Source organism: Microtus ochrogaster, unplaced genomic scaffold, assembly GCF_000317375.1.
Source record: "Microtus ochrogaster isolate Prairie Vole_2 unplaced genomic scaffold, MicOch1.0 UNK49, whole genome shotgun sequence".
Lineage (NCBI taxonomy): Eukaryota > Metazoa > Chordata > Mammalia > Rodentia > Cricetidae > Microtus > Microtus ochrogaster.
The window spans coordinates 907099-925353 of record NW_004949147.1 but is presented as its reverse complement, the minus strand read 5'-3'; the positions used below and the strand labels follow the sequence as shown (position 1 = coordinate 925353).

General features: G+C 49.9%; 1 protein-coding gene across 1 annotated transcript in view; it reads left to right on the top strand.

Moving 5' to 3' along the window:
- Ccdc33 (coiled-coil domain containing 33) overlaps nucleotides 1-18255 on the top strand; it is a 100686-nt gene that overhangs the window by 48311 nt on the left and 34120 nt on the right. The window contains 4 exon segments of the mRNA XM_026777203.1: nucleotides 3896-4025; nucleotides 4575-4708; nucleotides 6394-6465; nucleotides 18088-18246. Of these exon segments, the coding sequence (XP_026633004.1) occupies nucleotides 3896-4025; nucleotides 4575-4708; nucleotides 6394-6465; nucleotides 18088-18246 (495 nt within the window).

Here is an 18255-nt window from a genome sequence, read left to right as displayed (position 1 = left end):
CACAGAATGTACCAGGTCACCCCCAGTCTGTTCCACAGAACATACCAGGTCACCCCCAGTCTGTTCCACAGAACGTACCAGGTCACCCCCAGTCTATTCCACAGAATGTACCAGGTCACCCCCAGTCTGTTCCACAGAATGTACCAGGTCACCCCCAGTCTGTTCTGCTCCTTCCCCAGCCTGGTGAGGATGGCAAAACCTGGGCTCTGGTGAATCAAGCGATAGATCAGACATATCCGGTTGGACATAGACTTGTGAGCTGGAGCCATCTGCTTGCTCCTGTAGCTCTCACAACCTGCAACATGGGGGCAGAGCTCCCAAGAGTAAAACAAATGGAGGAGAAGAACCATCTGTGCCTGTCATCTCACCCTGCCCCAGTCTCTCAGTCTTCCCAAGCTCTTAGAGTCTTTCCCATCACCCTGGGTTCGCTCTAGTACTGGCTGCTGTTCTTGCCTGGACCATTGTCGCAGCCTTCCCATTCCAGAAGCAGGTAAGGGATGCCCTGCCTGAACCACAGGCTTCTCTGGGCCCCTTCAGCCCTCTCTCACACAGAACCAAGCCCCAGTTACCTGTGTACTGTTTGTCCAGATACGGGAGCTCATCACTCCAATTCTCACGCAGCCTCGGGGAAGACTCATCCACTGTTCTCTGTCTTAGTCCTCTCTCACCTTCAACCTTGACCTCAACTCTCAGCTCTTCCATGCCCCAGATTCTTAAGCAGTGTGGGTGGCTTTCTCTTCACGTATCCTAACTGCTACCACAAGAACTTGATCAGGCCGCTGCACGGTGGCAGGAATGGGTGGGTATTTATTCACATTGTAGATATACTCTATACTCTTGGAAGATAAGCTCTAGGAAGAGTCAGAGTCTGCCTCTAGCTCTCCCATAGTCAATGCAACACCCTATGAGTGTCCGTCCTGGTGTCCCAGGCAATATTTGCTAAGTTAAGTCAAACTGAACTTCCGCCTACTAGAAAAACATCCATTGTCTCCTTCAGCCTTGCAAACAGCTTTCAAAGTGTGAAGCAAGAGGCATTTATTTGACCAAAACAAAACCAAAAACAAACAAACAAACAAACAAACAAAACAACTAAGTCCCAGAGAGGGAAAGGGACCTGCTGTGATCCAAACAATAAGTTTAAAGTGGACCCAGAGCCAAGGGTCCTAGCTTGCCGGGAGCCCCAGGCAGCACCAGGCGCCATCAGCCCTTCCTCACAGCATGCTTCCGCTGTTCCTGGGCAGAGCAGACAGCAGTGGATGAGGGTGAGAGCCAGGGTGAGTCCAGGGGAAATAGAAGGAGAAGGAAGGACCAAGGGCCCCTGGAATGAAGGCTCTGTCCCCAGGGAAGGCAGGTCTGCCTCAGTGGCAGAGGGTTAATGGCTTTTCTGAAGATCACAGCTGAGGGTTAATGATATTCCTTAATTCCAAAGCCTGCCATAGCCTTTCCCATTAGCATCTTCAGGCCATGTCTACCCTATCCCCACCCCACGCCCTCAACCCTGCACAGCATTCAGATCAGCCACTAGCACTTGCCTCTTCATGGGGCTGATAACAGATTTTTATTTAACTGTGAGTCCTACACACACTCATTTGTGTGTGTGTGTGTGTGTGTGTGTGAGAGAGAGAGAGAGAGAGAGAGAGACAGAGACAGAGACAGAGACAGAGAGAGAGAGAGAGAGAGAGAGAGAGAGAGAGAGAGAAAATAAGTATTATCTGCCCTCCGATATTCCAGGTATGAAGGGCTTTCTCCTAGGGACTTACCCTGGGACCCTTTCAGGGAAAGGCTGTCCCTCATTGGGCAGCAACCACTTACCACCTCTTGCCATGTAGACTCCATTTAGATCTGTTAATAAGTCCCACAGCAGACAGATAGCATCCATTAAATAACCCTTTCCCAGGATAGGGGCAACAAATGAGGCAGCAAGAAACCAAGTCACAGTCCCCCCTCCCTGGGGGCCTTGGGGCCTGGCAGCTGGCCCAGGCAATGTGGACACCCTCCTCTGATACCCAGGATGTGGGAGGGTCATAGCGTGGGGATCAATCCTAAGAGACCAATACCAAGCTTCACAGAACTCAGGTCTGGCTTCTGGGGCCTCGACTACTGACCCTCCCTGAGCTTCCACCATGACATCTTAGGGATGTGTCCATGACTCCAGCCACCATCCTAGTACTTATCTGCCCCTGTGCTGACCACAAACCGTCTCCTTGGGGACAGAGAAAGATTCAGACAAGCCTTGGGCAAGACTCCTGAGGACCAGAGCCAGCCTACTAGTGTAACAGTCATGAGAGCCCCGCCCAGTCAGGAGGAGTAGGCCTGCACTGATATTCCTCTGTCTAACATCAGTAACCCCTGGAGTGTTTGCGCTGACCTTTTCCTGAGATTGCTAATCCCCCCAGGGGAACAAAACATAGGACCCCTGCCACTGTGGCTGGTGGCCCCGGGCAGGGCAGTGGCAAGGCAGCCCATGCTGAGATCATGCAGCTATTTTTCCCCCATTTATGTGGGTTCTGGGATTTTCCATGAGTCCCCCCACTCCCTTCCAGGGTCCTTTGCGTGTCCTAAGCTGTATGCCTCCTCCACACTTTGTGGCTTGTGTCACTCTCCCACTGGAAGTCCCTCCCCTCTCTTTCACCATGTCACATCCCCCTTCAGGGCCTCTTCGGGCCCTGCTTCCTCTGAGGTTTGGGGACCACCCAGAGTCTCCCTCATTGGGTATTAGTCAGCGCTGCCACATTTCCTCTTCCAAGCCATGCCCATGTGTGTGCCCTCCACGTTCCGGGGTCTGAGGAGCTGTGTGGCCTTCTGGACAGGTCTGGGGTAACTTGTGAGGAATAGACAGGGGCTGTGGATGTTGGTACAGCACTGGGGAACACTACACACATCTAGCAAGCACATTAGAGCTTGAAAATGTTTTCACTGAGCAGTACTTTAGGTATTTGCACTGGGAAAACAGTCTAGGGTGCAGAGGTGTGCAGCAAGGAACACCCAGTACAGTGTCGTCGGAGGAAAAAAATACCAGAAAATGGGAGAGCAAAATGGCTCAGAGCACTAAGGTGTTTGCTTCCATGCCTGACAATTTGAGTTTGATTATCCAAAATCTACCACATGGTGGAAGAAGAAAGTTAGTTCAAGCAAGTTGTTCTTTGACCTCTGCATATGTGTTGTGGTGCACACACACACACACACACACACACGCACATATATGCACACACACACTCATGCACACATTAAAACTTTAAAAGAAGGAAAAATCAGGGCAATTGGACATGATAATGCATCTTCTGGGGAAGATGGACTCTGTTTTGATTTTTAAGAGGGTCATATGTAACCCAAGCTGGCCTCAAATTTGCTACATAGCTAAGGTATCCTCCAACTCTTTATATAGCCCAAGTTGTCCTTGAACTCCCAATCCTTCTGCCCCTACCTCTCAAGTGATGGGATTATAGGTCTGTGCCACCAAACATAGGATATCTTGAAGTTACTAAAGTCATGAGTAACGGGAGTTTCTTGAGACTCTGGGTGTGCTTCTGTTTTGAGTGTGAACGGGAAAGTACAGAGTGGTAATTAGACAAAAAAAAAAAATGTGCACAGACAAAATGGGAACACGGTGGTATTGAGTGACCATCTTTTTTTTTTTCTGATAACAGGGTTTCTCTGTATTGCCCTGTAGACCAGGCTGGCCTTGAACTCAAAAGATCTGCCTGCCTCTGCCTCCCAAGTGCTGGGATTAAAGACATGCGCCACCACTGCCCAGTGTCTTAATGTAAAAACATAGGAGTTCCCCCTTCCTTTTATTTACCATTTTTTTTGTCTTTTTATAACTGGAACAAATGGATACATGTGCACCAAACCTAGAAGAAAGGATGACCCCACGGCTGCTCTCTCATTCTTCCAGCTGTCCAGGCCCGGGGGACCCCCAGAGCAGCCCATATGGAACCAGTCCTTCCTCTTTCAAGGCCGAGATGGAGCCACCAGTTTCTCAGAGGACACAGCACTGGTGCTGGAGTATTACCCTTCTGCTTCAAGTAAGTGCCCAGTGTCCCATCAGGGCAGAATTAATCAGGAGAATATTATTAAGGGACATTTGGACAGCCTGCCTCTGCCTCTTTCTTGTAAGGACTGCCTAAGGACCTGCAGGAGCCAGAAACCCCCAGTACAGGCAAAGACTAGAAGAAGGTCTAGTTTAAATCCATATCCATAGGGCAGCTACGAAGCACAGGCCAGGAACTGTGGGCCTCTCCCTGCCTGGACACCGTAGCATCCATCAGTGAGAAGAGGGTGTACTGGAGAATGGCAGAGGAACACACACACACACACTAGAGGGTGGAGACAGGATGAGTCAGAAGAATACCTATCTGCTTAGAGTCGCTCTGAACTGATAAATCTCTGAATCTGGCCGAGTGTGTGTGTATAAGGGAAAATGCAAGGCAGGGAACCAGGGGCAGGCAGTGGGAACCTAGAGAGTTGCATGTCCAATGCCAAGGATGGAGCCTGTCTAAAAACCCATCTAGGAACCTGGGCAGCAGGAACAGGAAGTTGTTGACAGGAGCTTCAGTTGGTCCTTCCTCCCACAGTGAAAAGCAGTGAACCATGGACCCTCAAACAGCCCCTGGGTGTCTCTGTGCTACCACTAAAGCCTCGTCTGTACCACAAGATGTTGACAGGAAAAGGCTTGAAAGGGCTGTGTGTGGAACGGCTCCCCATCACTGTAAGTCCCTACCATTGGTTGGTCCTCCACATGATACCACCCACTCCAGCTCCATGGCCACACCTACAGAAGGGAATAATGGTGTCTTTTGAGAGGAAGGGAATCAAGACAGGCTTTCTCTGTGTAGCCCTGGCTATCCTGGAACTTGCTCTGTAGGCCAGGCTGGCCTCGAACTCAGATCTGCCCACCTCTGCCTCTTGAGTCCTGGGATTGAAGGCACCCAGTTGAATGTGACTTTTTTTAAATATTTATTTATTATGTATACAATATTCTGTCTACATGTGTGCCTGTAGTCCAGAAGAGGGCACCAGACCTCATTACAGATGGTTGTGAGCCACCATGTGGTTGCTGGGAATTGAACTCAGGTCCTTTGGAAGAGCAGGCAATGCTCTTAACCGCTGAGCCATCTCTTCAGCCCCCTGAATGTGACTTCTTAACAGCCTCACACTTATCAGAGTGCCCACCTGCAGGTGTGAGGAACACGGAAGACTGGTCTTACCTGTGGAGCTTGAGAGACAAACCAGAATGAGCCCCTGAAAAGCAAACCTGGGGCCTTAGGGGGTAAGAGCAAGAGCTCAGGCTTTCCCAGAGCTGGGCCCAGGGCTTTCCTTACCCCATCTTCCCGTAGGACCTGGGACAGATGACGACCTCTCTAGGCCTCATTTCTCATCTCTATTCACACATCCAACACTACACAGAGGGCTACACTCAGGCTCTGGGGGGGTAGACCGATGGAGCTCAGAATCCGGCTTCACCTCTTGCCAGCTTTACAGGTGACCGTATTCCTTTCTGTGGGGAAAATACTATCTGTGCCTCAGTTTCCTTGCCTATAACACACACACACATGCACACATATACACACATACATACACGTACATGTACACACTCATGCACACACACATATGCACACGCATAGCATATGCACACACACACACACACACAGTGAGAACTGCGCTTGCTCACAGGGTTGTTATGGGATTTAGCCAGGAAATACATAAAGCACTTAGAATAGATTCCGATAATGTCTGGCCTGGCGGAGCTTATAAATTCTGGCTACTCCAGAAGCTGGGCAGGAGGATGGAAACTTTGAGGTTTGTATGGGCTACAGAATGATTTTGAGACCAGTGTGGGACCTTATCTCAAAATAAAAGGTGAAAAAAAATTTAAAGGCTTGGAATGTAGCTTTAGTGAAAGAACACTTGCCTAGTATGCAAGCTTGCAAGAGGAAAAGTTCAATCCCCATTGGAAAAAATAATTTTATCATTACTGTATATATATAAACAGGGTCTCAGGTATTCCAGACTGGGTCAAACCTTGCTATGTAGCCAACGGTAACTTTGAGCTCTTAATCCCCTTGCCTCCACTCACCAAGTGCTGGGACTACAGGCAAGAGCCGCCATACGCAGCACCATTGTCTATTTCTGTGCCTAAATACATTTCCCTAAATACTTCTGACATAACAGCAAGCAGGAACTTCTGCTCTGCCAGAAGATGAGTGTGGAGGTGCCAGTCAGGTGTCGAATGGAGTGAGAAGGGCCGTGTGGAGGCGGTGCTGGAACAGAGGCAGAAGGCCAGCTCAGGCATCCCTCCCTCCCACACTCTTCCCGGGGAAGCCAGAACAAGAGGTGGGGCAGAGGCCTTGCCTGTGTTGGCCATGTAGACTCACTACCCCTTCTCCTCCTCAGGACACCCACCTGAAAACCGTCAACGGAGAGGCCCCCACGGTGAATCTCTCCTTCCAGCTTCTTTCCTCTGAGGTAAGGGAGAAAGGTCAGACGTGGCCCCCAGAACCATAAAGTGAGTGACATGTCCTTCACAGGGACTGACCCTCAGGGCTTGGGGTCAGGAAGAAGAAAGAACCTGTAGGTTTAACTAGGGAGTTCTAAGGGGGTTTGAGGCCCCAGGAAACCAGGCAGAGTGCTCCAATTAGGAAAAGCCACGAACAAAGGGCTGCACACTCTGCCCCAACCTAACCTAACCCGCACCAGCTTAACTGGGAGTCAAAGTTCCGTGGGGATGACAGGGGTTCTTTTAGGGGTGCAGGCAGGATCTAGTTCCTTGCAGTGTAAGACTGGTGGCCCTGATTCCTTGCTGGCTGCTAGCCAGGCTGCTCTCAGCTTCTGGAGACCGCCCACATGCCTTCTTACCAGGGTCCCTGTACTGCGATGCCAGCAGGCACAGCCAGTCCCCAGCACACTTTGAAATTCTGACTTTCTCTTCTGTCAGCAGCCAGAGAAAACTCTGTGCTTTAAAAAAAAAAAAAAAATGGGATCATCATCTTGTCTTAGGGGCCGCTGTGTCAGACAGCCCAACAGAATCATGAAAGCGATGGCTATTTGGCTATCTCAACATTAAGGTGTGGGGGTTTGGTGACCCATTTTGGGGTACTGCCGGCCACAGCAGAGTTGATCCATGTGGAAGGTTACTAGGGCAAGCCCTGCCTGGGGGAGGCCACGCCTCCTCTAGCCACTTAGTGGCTGACTCCGGCTCTGACACAGGCCATGGCTCTAGTGGACCCACTAGTGAAAGTCACCCTCTGTAACCTCTCCACTCTCCCCTCTGGTACTAGGGTGTGGGCAACCTGACCACGAACCCAGGAAATGTTCACGAGCTGATTAAGGGCTAATCTACTCTTGCTAGCTTCTCAGGACAGAAAAAAATCCGACAGCTGTGGGGTAGTTCAGAGCCATGAAGAATGTGGGAATTCCATGCTATGTGGCATGAGGAGGCTGGGAAGATGATGGCACAAAAGCCCCAGTGTGGTCACCATCATCCTCTCCAGAGCCCTCTAATCCCTGCTCATGGCATCCACACCTGTCCTCACCACTAAACCAAAGGCAAGAGTGAGAAAACCCACAGAGAAGTCGCCCAAAGCAAAAGACTCAGGACTGCTGAGATGACTCAAGTCTGACAGCTTGAACTGGATTCCTAGAACTCATGTATATTAGAAGGAGAGAGCTGAGTGCACAAAGTTGTGCTCTGACATTTATGTGTATGTACACACACACTAATGCTCAAGCATAATCACTAATAATAACACGTGTGCCATGTATAATAACTAAAAATTTCAATTAAAAATGTTTCAATCCTAAGAAAGGAGAAGCGGGGAAAGGAAAAATACATCTTAGAGAATCCCAGGCCTTCTCAGGGGCTAGGATCTGTCAATAGCCACTACCAGTTTCTCGCCATCTCCCTCTGCCTCCTGTCTTGCCCCAGGACACATGCACTCTGCAGTCAGAGAAGAAAAAAGAGCTAGGTAGCCCAGGCTGGGAGGATGATGGGGACAGGCAGGCAACAGGCAGGTGGGTAGGACTTGTCCCCTGTTGCCCAGAGGCTGGGCACAAAGGTCTCCAGTGATGAATTATTCACTGGAACTGTGCTAAGTGCAGAATTAATCCCTTTCCTTCCAGCTGGCGGCCTCACTAAATTATCCCTCCAAGTCATGCGGGAAAACGCTGCCGAATTCATTTAGCTGCTGAGTGTTTTGATCTGGGCCTTGTGATTTTAGCTTTCCCTTTCCTTAGCCCCCTTCCCCTAGAGGTGGGGGAGAAACCTTTTAGTAATGGATTTCTAAGAAGAAAGGGAAAAAAAAGAGACCAAGATTAGGTGTGTACCAGAAAAAAAAAATAGTACTGGCAGCAATGCAGACCCAGCCATCAAGAATTTGTTCACAGACGTTCTGCACATGCCTACCTGTTCATGCAGCCACGCATGAGTGTTTCCACAGGGACAGTCACATGTGCACAGATTTGCATGTGCACACACCTCTTCAATGGTGCCTGCATTCAATGCATATGTACACACAGAGGTAAAATGATGGACATTTCACTCCTGTGTCCACGCACAGTCTCTCTGTAGCTCAGCTGTTCCATGGAGATGCCAGCTGAGAGCTAACCAGTAAGTGACTCATTTGACTCTACCATGCTGAAGACCAAGTTAGGGGAGTGGCTGTGGCGGTGCTGGTGTGAGTGAACTCTTGCTGCAACGACAGCCATCTCTGTGCTGTACAGACATAAGGAGTATATGACATCTGTCTTGCTATACAGATCTAAGGAGAACTTCCTACATGCCAGGCACTGGGCAGCTCAAAAATTTCACCATGTGACCTTGTGGATTGAAGTGGGGGCATGTCCTGGGGTTATAAAACCCATGTTCCTCGAGGTATATTAATTCTCAACTAGTTTTGGACATGACCCTCACGCAGTACAGACACTAATTCTTTTGTCATCTTCCCACTAAGGGTCAAATGAAGAGTGTTGAGAATTGGTGAACGGGTCAGGTGGTACTTCAGGTAGATCTACAGGGGCCCTCTCCCTGGATCCCCATCACCTTCACTATAAAGTGTCATTATTCTCAAACACCTGCTATCAGTATGCATCAACCCTTGTGTACTGGGGTTAAGAGAGAGTACAATAAACAAGACCAAGAAATCTTTCTCTTTATAGACATCAAAGGATGGAGACTAGAATGAATACATAGGTTCATGAGTAGATACTGGTTAGCAATATACAGCCTAATGATCCTTGAAATGATAAAATCCAGAGTCCCTGGAAAGGCTGTTTGGCATCCCAATCTGAGTAAAGTTGGAGCTTAGCTACTGTGAGAGACCAGGATCCTTCCATCTTGATGTTCCACCTTGGAGCAGACTTGAGCTTTGTGGTCCATGCTATGCTCCTCCATGTGCAGTCTATAGGCCAGTGATGGCAGACTCAGAACAAGGACCACCCAGTAATTCCTCCCAGCACAGCCGAAAAGCTCCAGGAGTCACCACCAGGGACAAGGCACCAGAGTCCTGTGTGCATTCTAGCTGCACAGAGCAGCTCGAGGTGGCAGGTGTCTTGGGACACCTGACCAGCACAACTAACAAGTCTATCCTTGGGTAACTCCTTGCATGTGGCCAGGATGGGCGTAGAGAGGAAGGGCTCCAAGCCTGAGGGCTGAAGGTTCAGCACAGGTTGTTCTAGCTCCTTGGTCACTTGCCAAGCTCAGTCCGCCATACCCATGGTTTCTGTGCCAGCCACTCTCAGAGATCAGGGACAGGAGTGTGGTAGGATGTCCAAAAGGAGGCAGCAGAGGTCTCTCTCAACAAATCTGGACAGGAACATCTTCAGCCACAACCACCACTGTAGGTGGTTATCCTATCCTCTCCCGTTGCTTTCCCATGACAGCAAGCTCACTCACCTTAGCAACAGCCCCGCATGACACAGCAGCTGACTGAGAGACTCAGACTGAGATCCCCTGCCTCTCCTGGGCCTCTCCTTGCACCATGTTCCCAGCTTGGCCCTCCATGGCTGCAGCACACCCAGCAAGCCTTCCGCATGGATGGCACCATCAGTCATTAGGCATGCTGGCAGATTGATCAGCGACCACAGCCTGCCAGCTCAGTGATTGGCAAGCATTAGCTCTGGGTTGGAATATTATGCTTCAGAGGGGATTGTGGGGGGGGGGGGGTTGTGGTTACTCTGATGTATTGCATCTCTGTGGGTGTTTGCTGCCTCTGGGGATCTGTCTGAAGCTGGAGTTGAATATGTAGGAGACCGCCTGAACAAAACATGCAGGTGTGTGAAGTACAATGCATGCGCCCGGTCCTCCAAAGTGGACTTTGGAGGATGTCGGCGCTAAGAATTCATGAGCCCAGGGCCACTCCACAGACAGGCAGGAATCAACCTTTGGCCTCCTGCTTTGCCGCTTTGGTCTCAACCTTTTCTCTTTGAAGAGGTGGAAGTGTTGTTCCTCGCCCCCACAAGAGGATTTGCTTCTCCAAGCAAGGCAGCCTGCCTTCTTTTAATAATTCCACCACATCCTGGGAGCCCTCCAGCTTGCTGCCAGCCTCTTTGAAGTGCAGCCCGAGGTGAGTAGATCCCCCTCACCTGAGCCTGGCGTGCACACAGTAGGTGTTGAGTGGGCCCATTCTTGCCTCTGCCAGGAAACACACCTCCTTTTAAGTGAGACAGGCCGGGGGCGACATGAGCACTTTGGTCTTAGGGACAGTTCCCTCTCTCAGGGTTAGGATTCAAGATTCAGTGGCTGACCAGGGTTGAGGGACATCAGGCAGGCAGAGATCAGGCTTCTTGTGTGTGGCCACCCCTCCTTAGCCTGCAACATTAAAGGACACGGGGAAGACTTGGAGCCCCTTGGATGCGGGGAATCTCTTACAAGGAGTTGCATTTGAGGCCCTGCTCTTAGAGACAGGTGGCAGACACAGTTCCTTTGACCCGCTACTCCCTTTCTCTCTCCCTGGAAGTGTGGTAGAGCAACACTTGAGGCCATGAAAAGGGACCACCCTGGTGCCTTCATTACAAAGTCCTCTCTGGCTACCAGCCATGGGCAAAGTCAGCCAGGTGCCTAGAGAGACAGGGCAGAGGACAAATACAATCAGACAGGTTTTGGATGAATTCTTCGAAAACACCATGTGATTGCTTTGAGTTGGTCCTTAGAGAAATCTGGACCCAAAACTGCTTCCATTTCCCCAACAAACTCATTTACCTGGACAGCCAATATCCAGAGTGACATGCTCTCTCTGATAGCCTGTCCTTGGGAAGACCCTATTCCCACCCTCAAAGAGTCCAGCTCTGAAAACAACATCATAGCAGGAGGATGGGCCCAGAAGAGAGACACTTCCCCTTCCAACATTTCACAATATCCCTGGCTGCCTTCCCTGAGGTCCCCTATGCTCTTGTCCTCACTCCTTCAGGCCAGATGGCAGGATACAGAAAGCTCTGCCCATCCCTCTCTCTCACAGTACCCTTCCCTCACTGGCTCAGGTCCAATCCAGAGGGGCTTCCTATCCAAGGTGAAGAGACAATGGACAGATAGGGGTGGTTAAAACAAAAGGTCTCAGATTCCCAAGGGCCAAGGTACAAGACGTGGGGCAGGGATTGTCACCTTCTTCCAAGCTTCCCACCTTCTTCTCCCTTCTCTGGAGTTGCCTTCATGGGTGCTGCATGCTCTGAGGACAATATGCTCTCCCATGTCACTCTTCCGATACAGCTCCTACCTCAGAGAGGAGGGAGTCTAGTACTTCTTCCAACACACACACACACACACACACACACACACACACACACACACACACACACACAGTGCTATAGACTCTTCTGGCTTGCTTCTCGTGACAAGAGCTCCCTCACTTCCTGACAGGAGCCTTCTCTAGCCTGTGTAGCTCCTCGTAAGCCACCTCCTTCCCCTGTGTTCCCTCCCACTGGCCTGTCTTTTTTTCCCTCCCCAGCCCATCTCCAGGGAGCTCATGTTCATGTCAGGCCTCCCAGCACCTGCAAATTTGGTTGTCGCTTTTCTATTTTTGAAACAGAGTCTCAGTGTGTATCCCAGGCTGGCCTCAAATTTATCCTACTGCTTCAGCTTTCTGAAGGCTGGGGTTATAGTATGCTTCTACCACAACCTCCCCAGCCTGAGCCAACCCTCCCTCTTTATGGACTGGTCACACATTTCACTTCTGATTCCCATACTCCTGTTTATCTACTCTTGACCATTCTTCTCTTAAAATGTCCTCCAAGGCAGTGGAACGCCATAGGCAGGACTGGGTGGCACAAGACCATCACTCCTTTTCTAAATGCATGTTCCCCTTTCGTGCAGCCAGAGTCTTACCATTTGAATCCTTCCAAGGCAGCGAGGGTCACTGAAGTAGGGAGTTCAGTCTATGGCACCTGAGTAGGACAGCCCACCCTTGCCTGGTACTTCCGCTCTTTCAAAGTCAGACAAGCTACAATATGCTTATAGTATCTCACCTTCATCTCAGCCCATTTTCTAGACTTCAGGTCACTCTAGATGCTGATATTATAACATACTGAGAGTCCTCCCACCCCGTGTGCTACCTCAGGGTCCAGGTCACCCATAATTATAGTCAAGATGCTCACTCAACCTGTGATGCACAGGGCACATCTTCAGACCTGGCTCTCCTCGGAGCTTTCGTTTCCTCATCTGTAAAGAAAACTGTAACCCTACATACAGGTGCTAAGGAGAGAGCTGGGGCCCGTGCTGAGGCCCAGAACAGGAGGGGGCTCTCAGCACTGTGTACCAGAGCTGCTGACAAGCATACTGAGTTCAGAGATGGGGGCAGGGCATCAGGCTAGGGAAATATCAGAACCCCACTAATCCATCACTCAGCACCTGCCCCTGATGACAGCTGCCCCACCAGCTTTCTGTTCATACAGACGTCAGAAAGCCTGTCAAGTGCTGAAGATAAACATCACCAGCTCCACCTTTGTTTTCACAGCAATTTCCGCCGTGTGTGTGTGTGTGTGTGTGTGTGTGTGTGTGTGAGCGCGCGCATGCACACACAATTGTGCTTTATAGCGTGCATATGGAGGTCAGAGAAAAACTTGCAGGAGTCAGTTCTAGCCCGGGTTGTCAGACTTTATGGCAAAGACCTTTACCTCCTGAGTCATCTCTCAGCTCTCACAGAAAATTTTCTGAGAAGGAAAAATTTTAAAAAGGTGATTATCTCTCTCTCTCCAGAGTTAAATTTGTAGAATTTCCCTGACTAGAGCTGGGGCTATGGAAGAAATGGATACATGAAGGCCTGCTTCTGGGTCTGGGACCAAAATCCAGGCTGCTTCTGGTGCAAGTAATTCAGGCTCATCTCAAATTTATCGCAAGCCTGTGGACCATTGTTGCCTTGAGAACATGAGCTTGAGATGCCTCTCAAGAAATAGTGTCCCAAGTCAGGATGCTGGGCAGGCTGAGGTTTAAAACATCCTTTTGCTGCTTTTTTTTTTTTTTTACAAACTCAATGCATAATTTGTTGGTCGAAGACATGAGAGAAAGAAATAGAGTAGATGCTTCTAGAAAAACTTCTAAGGAAGTGAGAGCTGGCCTAGGGATTCTCCCCAACTCAAGACCAGGCCACTCACTCTAGCCTAGTCCTCCAGCCAAGCCAGATGAGTCCCTGGCCCAGACAAGATCATGCATCTATAAGTTCACTGGGGTCCTGCTTATTTGGGCCCTGACCTGCACCCAACAAGAAAGCACTCCAACAGATTATCACCACCTGTGCATCCAGCATGAGGCACTACACTGAGAATATAAGACCAGGGGAAGTGTCACCCAGAGGCATGGCTTACGTTATACTTCAGACATTGGCTTGGAAGTTGGGAAAGCGGTGGTGTATCAGAGACCAGCATACATAATAACAAGGAGGCTTGTGGGACGTACGGATGCTGTAGTAAGCAGTGACCTTGGACTTGTAAGTGGGACCCAGATTGTGGAAGGACTGGGTGGGTGCCAGGACACAAGGTTTGGACTTTGCCAAAAGATGATGGGAAACTAGAGAAAATCTTTGAGCAGCAGTAGTGCATGGTTCTGTTCAGATGTGAACAGGGGCTGATGAAGGTAGGGAAAAATGATTTCATTTTTCCACGAATAAAGAGTGAATGAGCCCACAGTCCATCCACTAAGCCACGGGGGGAGGGGGGGGTTGTATTTAATCCTAACACCCCCACAGAATTAAAAAAATAAATAAAAATCTTTACCGCCCCCATCTTAACCCCTGCTTTGGGGAGGGGCAGAGGTTGACACCATTTCCTGAGAGATATACCATGGGTCCATCGAATATTAACACGTGGGCCCTTTTGGGCTGGGAGAGCAACCCAGATGCTCAAACTTGTCACAGCTGCAGCAGCCAGCCCTCAGGATGCTGTAAATGAGGCTGGCCTTATGCACGGGAGGCAAGCCCTCTTGAAGGGCTTGCTGTCTGAGCCTCGCCTACAGCTGGAGAGATAAGAACCTACAACTGCTGCCCACAGGAAATGACAAAGCAGTGACTGATCGGGGAGCCACTGCACAGGGCTCATTATGGTGCTTGCCAGCGGGCGAGCCACCCTTATCAGGGAGAAAATTGTATCAGGCCTCCTGAATTACTAGCGATTGGAAGCAGATTTCTTGGGACGCACTTTGTTAGATACCTAATGAGCGGGATACAGGAGAGCAGAGCCCTCAGCCTTGCGGGGCGGGGGACAAATGTCTTTGTTAAACAGAATTTGTCAGTTTCCGCTTCAGGCTCCCTGGGGAGGGTTCAGGGCCAGCTAATTGAATTAAGAGCCTGTGTTCCCCACCAAGAAAGCTCAAAGCGGGGCGAGAGGCGGGCTGGCCGGAAGGCGGGCACTTTCAGCACCAGGGACAGCAGCTGCAGCCGGGTTGCTTTGTAATTGCCAGGGCAAGCAGGAGCTGTTGCATTTTGCATGACCAGGGATGTAGGGGACTGAGTACGGAGGAGGGCGGCAGAAGTATTGAGGGTAGGGCGGGGAGACAGGTGACCTACAATGCTAACAGCTTGGAATGCCATTGGCCCAGGCTGTCTCGACAGACCCCACTCTGCTGGTTAGAGTGCCTGCTGGACATCTTCTCCCCACCATGTTTCTCACCCGGAGTGAGGCAGTTGGCACAGCACAGGGGCTGGGCCAGGCGCTGAGTCTGAGCTGGTGCATGGCCACGCATCTCTTTGAGCTTTCAAAGTCAGTCTCCAATTACAGTCCTAATGAAGCAGGATCTGCTACCACCACGGAGCCACAGACTGAGGGGCCACTTCTCAGCCCCATGCTGCCCCAGGAGGCCTGCCAAATAGAAAAGCAAATAAACAAGCTTGTGGGGTGAGCATACAGAAGAGAATGGGGTTAGCAGAGCTAAGCAAGGCCTGAATAGGCGATTCATCCGCAAGGCTTTGCTCTCTCCTGCCCCCTCCAACTCAGCCTGCTTTCCCTCCCTCCCCCTCAGGTTACTCCCCTGCCTAGCAGAGACTGGTGGGATGAATTCACTGTTTTGGACTGAAAGTCTCATTTTTTTAATCTATCTTTCTAATGAAATTAAAGGAATTTATAAAATTAAAGGAATTTATACATAGTATCAGAATCTACCTAAAAATATCTAGTGCGTATGTAACTGACCCAAAAACATCAGTTCCACATCACTGAGTTGGCCTAGCTGGTCCTGGGACCATACAGGATGGACAGCAGGGAGACAGGCAGTGGGGGAGGGGACTCCCTCGGCAATTGTCCCTGCTTTCTGTAATGACTGGGCCACCTCTGGAGACCTCTTTTGATTTCATTACTCCTACTTCCTCCTCTAACTGGATTAGATGGCAGTCTATGAAATCCAGGGCATTGAGATTGGCTTTCTGCCTGGAAATGAGGAGAAATGTCATTACAGGTCCTGAATCAGCATCTCACCCGAGCTTGGACCCACCTGGTCACTGGGGAAGTGGTTTTTGCCCTGGCTAGGCTGGTTGTTCCTATTTTTCTACCACCCACCCATCATTTTACCCAGTAAGCAATACATAGTTCTCCCTCTGTAGTCAGTCTGATGTTCAGCATTTTAAAAATATGTTTATGTGTCTGAGTACTTTGCCTGCAATATTCCTATATACCACATGCATGCCTAGTGTCCACAGAAGCTTGACGAGGGCAACAGATCATGGGTGCTGGAAATTGGGACTAGAACCCAGATCCTCTGAAAGAGCAGACAGTGCTTCCCATCCCCAAGTGTTCAAAATTTCTGAATAAGAGACAGATGTGGTGCTTTTCCTTATCCAAAGTCTCACTTAGAAAACCCCAAACTCTGTGAGTCGGATGCTTCCCTGGGCACTTCCAGGGCATAGAAGACTCCATTTCATATGGGAGACAACTAAGTGAATCCTGTCCCTCTTCACACAGGAGAAGATGAGGCAGGAAGCTGGGCTGGTGTTCACAGATATAAATGGCCAGCTGAAGTCAGCCTCAGGTCACCAAATGCATCCCTCTTCCATGCCAAGAAGATTTACAGATGTTTCTCTTAGGAAATGCCTATCTTATACCCATTCAAAAGAGAAGGAATTGGAGCATAGAATGTCCCAGGTGATTCCATGTATGTGTGGGTGACCCCTAACCCTGCTGACATAAGCATGTAAAAGCCCGTGTTATAATGCATTTCTGAACCCCAAATTGTATGGCATAAAGAAATCCTTGCAAATACCTCAGTGTTCGAGTACAGCATCTTCATCTCAATTTATGTAGTCCAGGTGTGTCAGTTTTCAGGCAGCGTCCACCTAGTGATGTACACCCACACCCTCCTCGCTCTGGTTGTTTAAAGACAGACACTGAGGCATCCGGCGCCCCATGCACGTTCCTCCTGTTTGTGCCCAGGGCTCCGTTTGCATCTAGTAAAACACCACCCAGTGAATAAATACGTCTGCATTGAAACAGAGTAAGGATTCCAACAGTTAATGCGGGGTGAGATTGCATCACATTTGAGCCCTCTGCATACCCTGAGACCGTGTGCTGCTTTAAACAAAAGGCAGATGGGAGAACTAACAGTGGGTTTCAAATAAGTTTTCAAATCTATTTTGTTTCTTTGCGTGTACATTCCAACACATACTACAGTGCCTGCGTGGAGGTCAAGGGGCAACACGCAGGAGATGGCTCTCTCCTTCCACTGCCTGGGCCCCAGGGATCAAACTCACATCGTCAGGCTTGGCAGCAAGCACCTTTACCTGTGCAGCCATCTCACCAGCCCCCAAACAAGTTTTAAAATGATGACCCCCACAAAAAGACCCGCTGACACATGCCCCTAAGTCCAGGGAACATAAAGTTTTGTTAGGGAAAACAAAAATAGCAAACTAGCCTAGAGCCACAGAGCCAATGCTGGGCTGGAAGAACTCAGAAAACCTTTGATCAAGAAAGGACAGAGACAGAGGGCTTCTTCCCGAGGGAGGAGGAGGGAGATGAGAGACAGCCATGAAGAAGGGTTCACCAAGGTGCACAGAGAGGCTCTCTAAGGGGGTGATGGAGCTGAGTGATGAGAGAGGTGAGCTGGAAACGGGGTGAAAAGAGCGGGGCGTTTTAGAAGTTATCACCATATTGGCACAGTGGCCATCGGTGGCGTACTCATGGAGCCCCTGCAGTAAACAAGACGCTGGGGAGACTAGTGCCCTTGCTTACATGAACTGCAGTGTTGGTGTAAATACTGGGAGAAGGTAGAGAGAGTCCATAAGCAAACCCACTGTTTGAAAGGTGTTTCCATAGAGTAATTACTGTGAACACTGTGAAATGGTATGCTATGAATCATGAGATTACTTTGGAGTTGGGGTGTGGTCTCTGTGTCAAGGGGCAGCGCTTCTCCAAAAAGATTATACAAGGGCAGGACTCAAAAGATGGTAAGGAGGCAGTTGTATAAGGATCCCTGGGTAGAGAAAAATATCAGATGCAAAGGTCCTGAGGCAGGGAATCACTTGGCTTGTGGAGGAACTGCAGGACACTGCATCTGGGACCCAGGAGACAAGGAGCAGGTGGCGGGGAGTATCCAGAGGATGGGTGTGCAGGGTCCGAACAGCTTGGAGTGTAGCAGGCACCATGGAAGGGCCGGCTCAAAGTCTCTCTCCATCTTTTTTTTAGAGACCAGAAAACTTCTTGACACTAAACAACAGCAAGGGTCTGCCCACCCTGAACCTGAAGATCCTAGATGAGAATCTGGGTGCCATCCGTGAGTCCTGGTCCAAGAGCTCCTCAGACTCCTCTCAGGAAGGAGAGGAGCCTCAGACTTTGCACGAGATGGTGAGTACC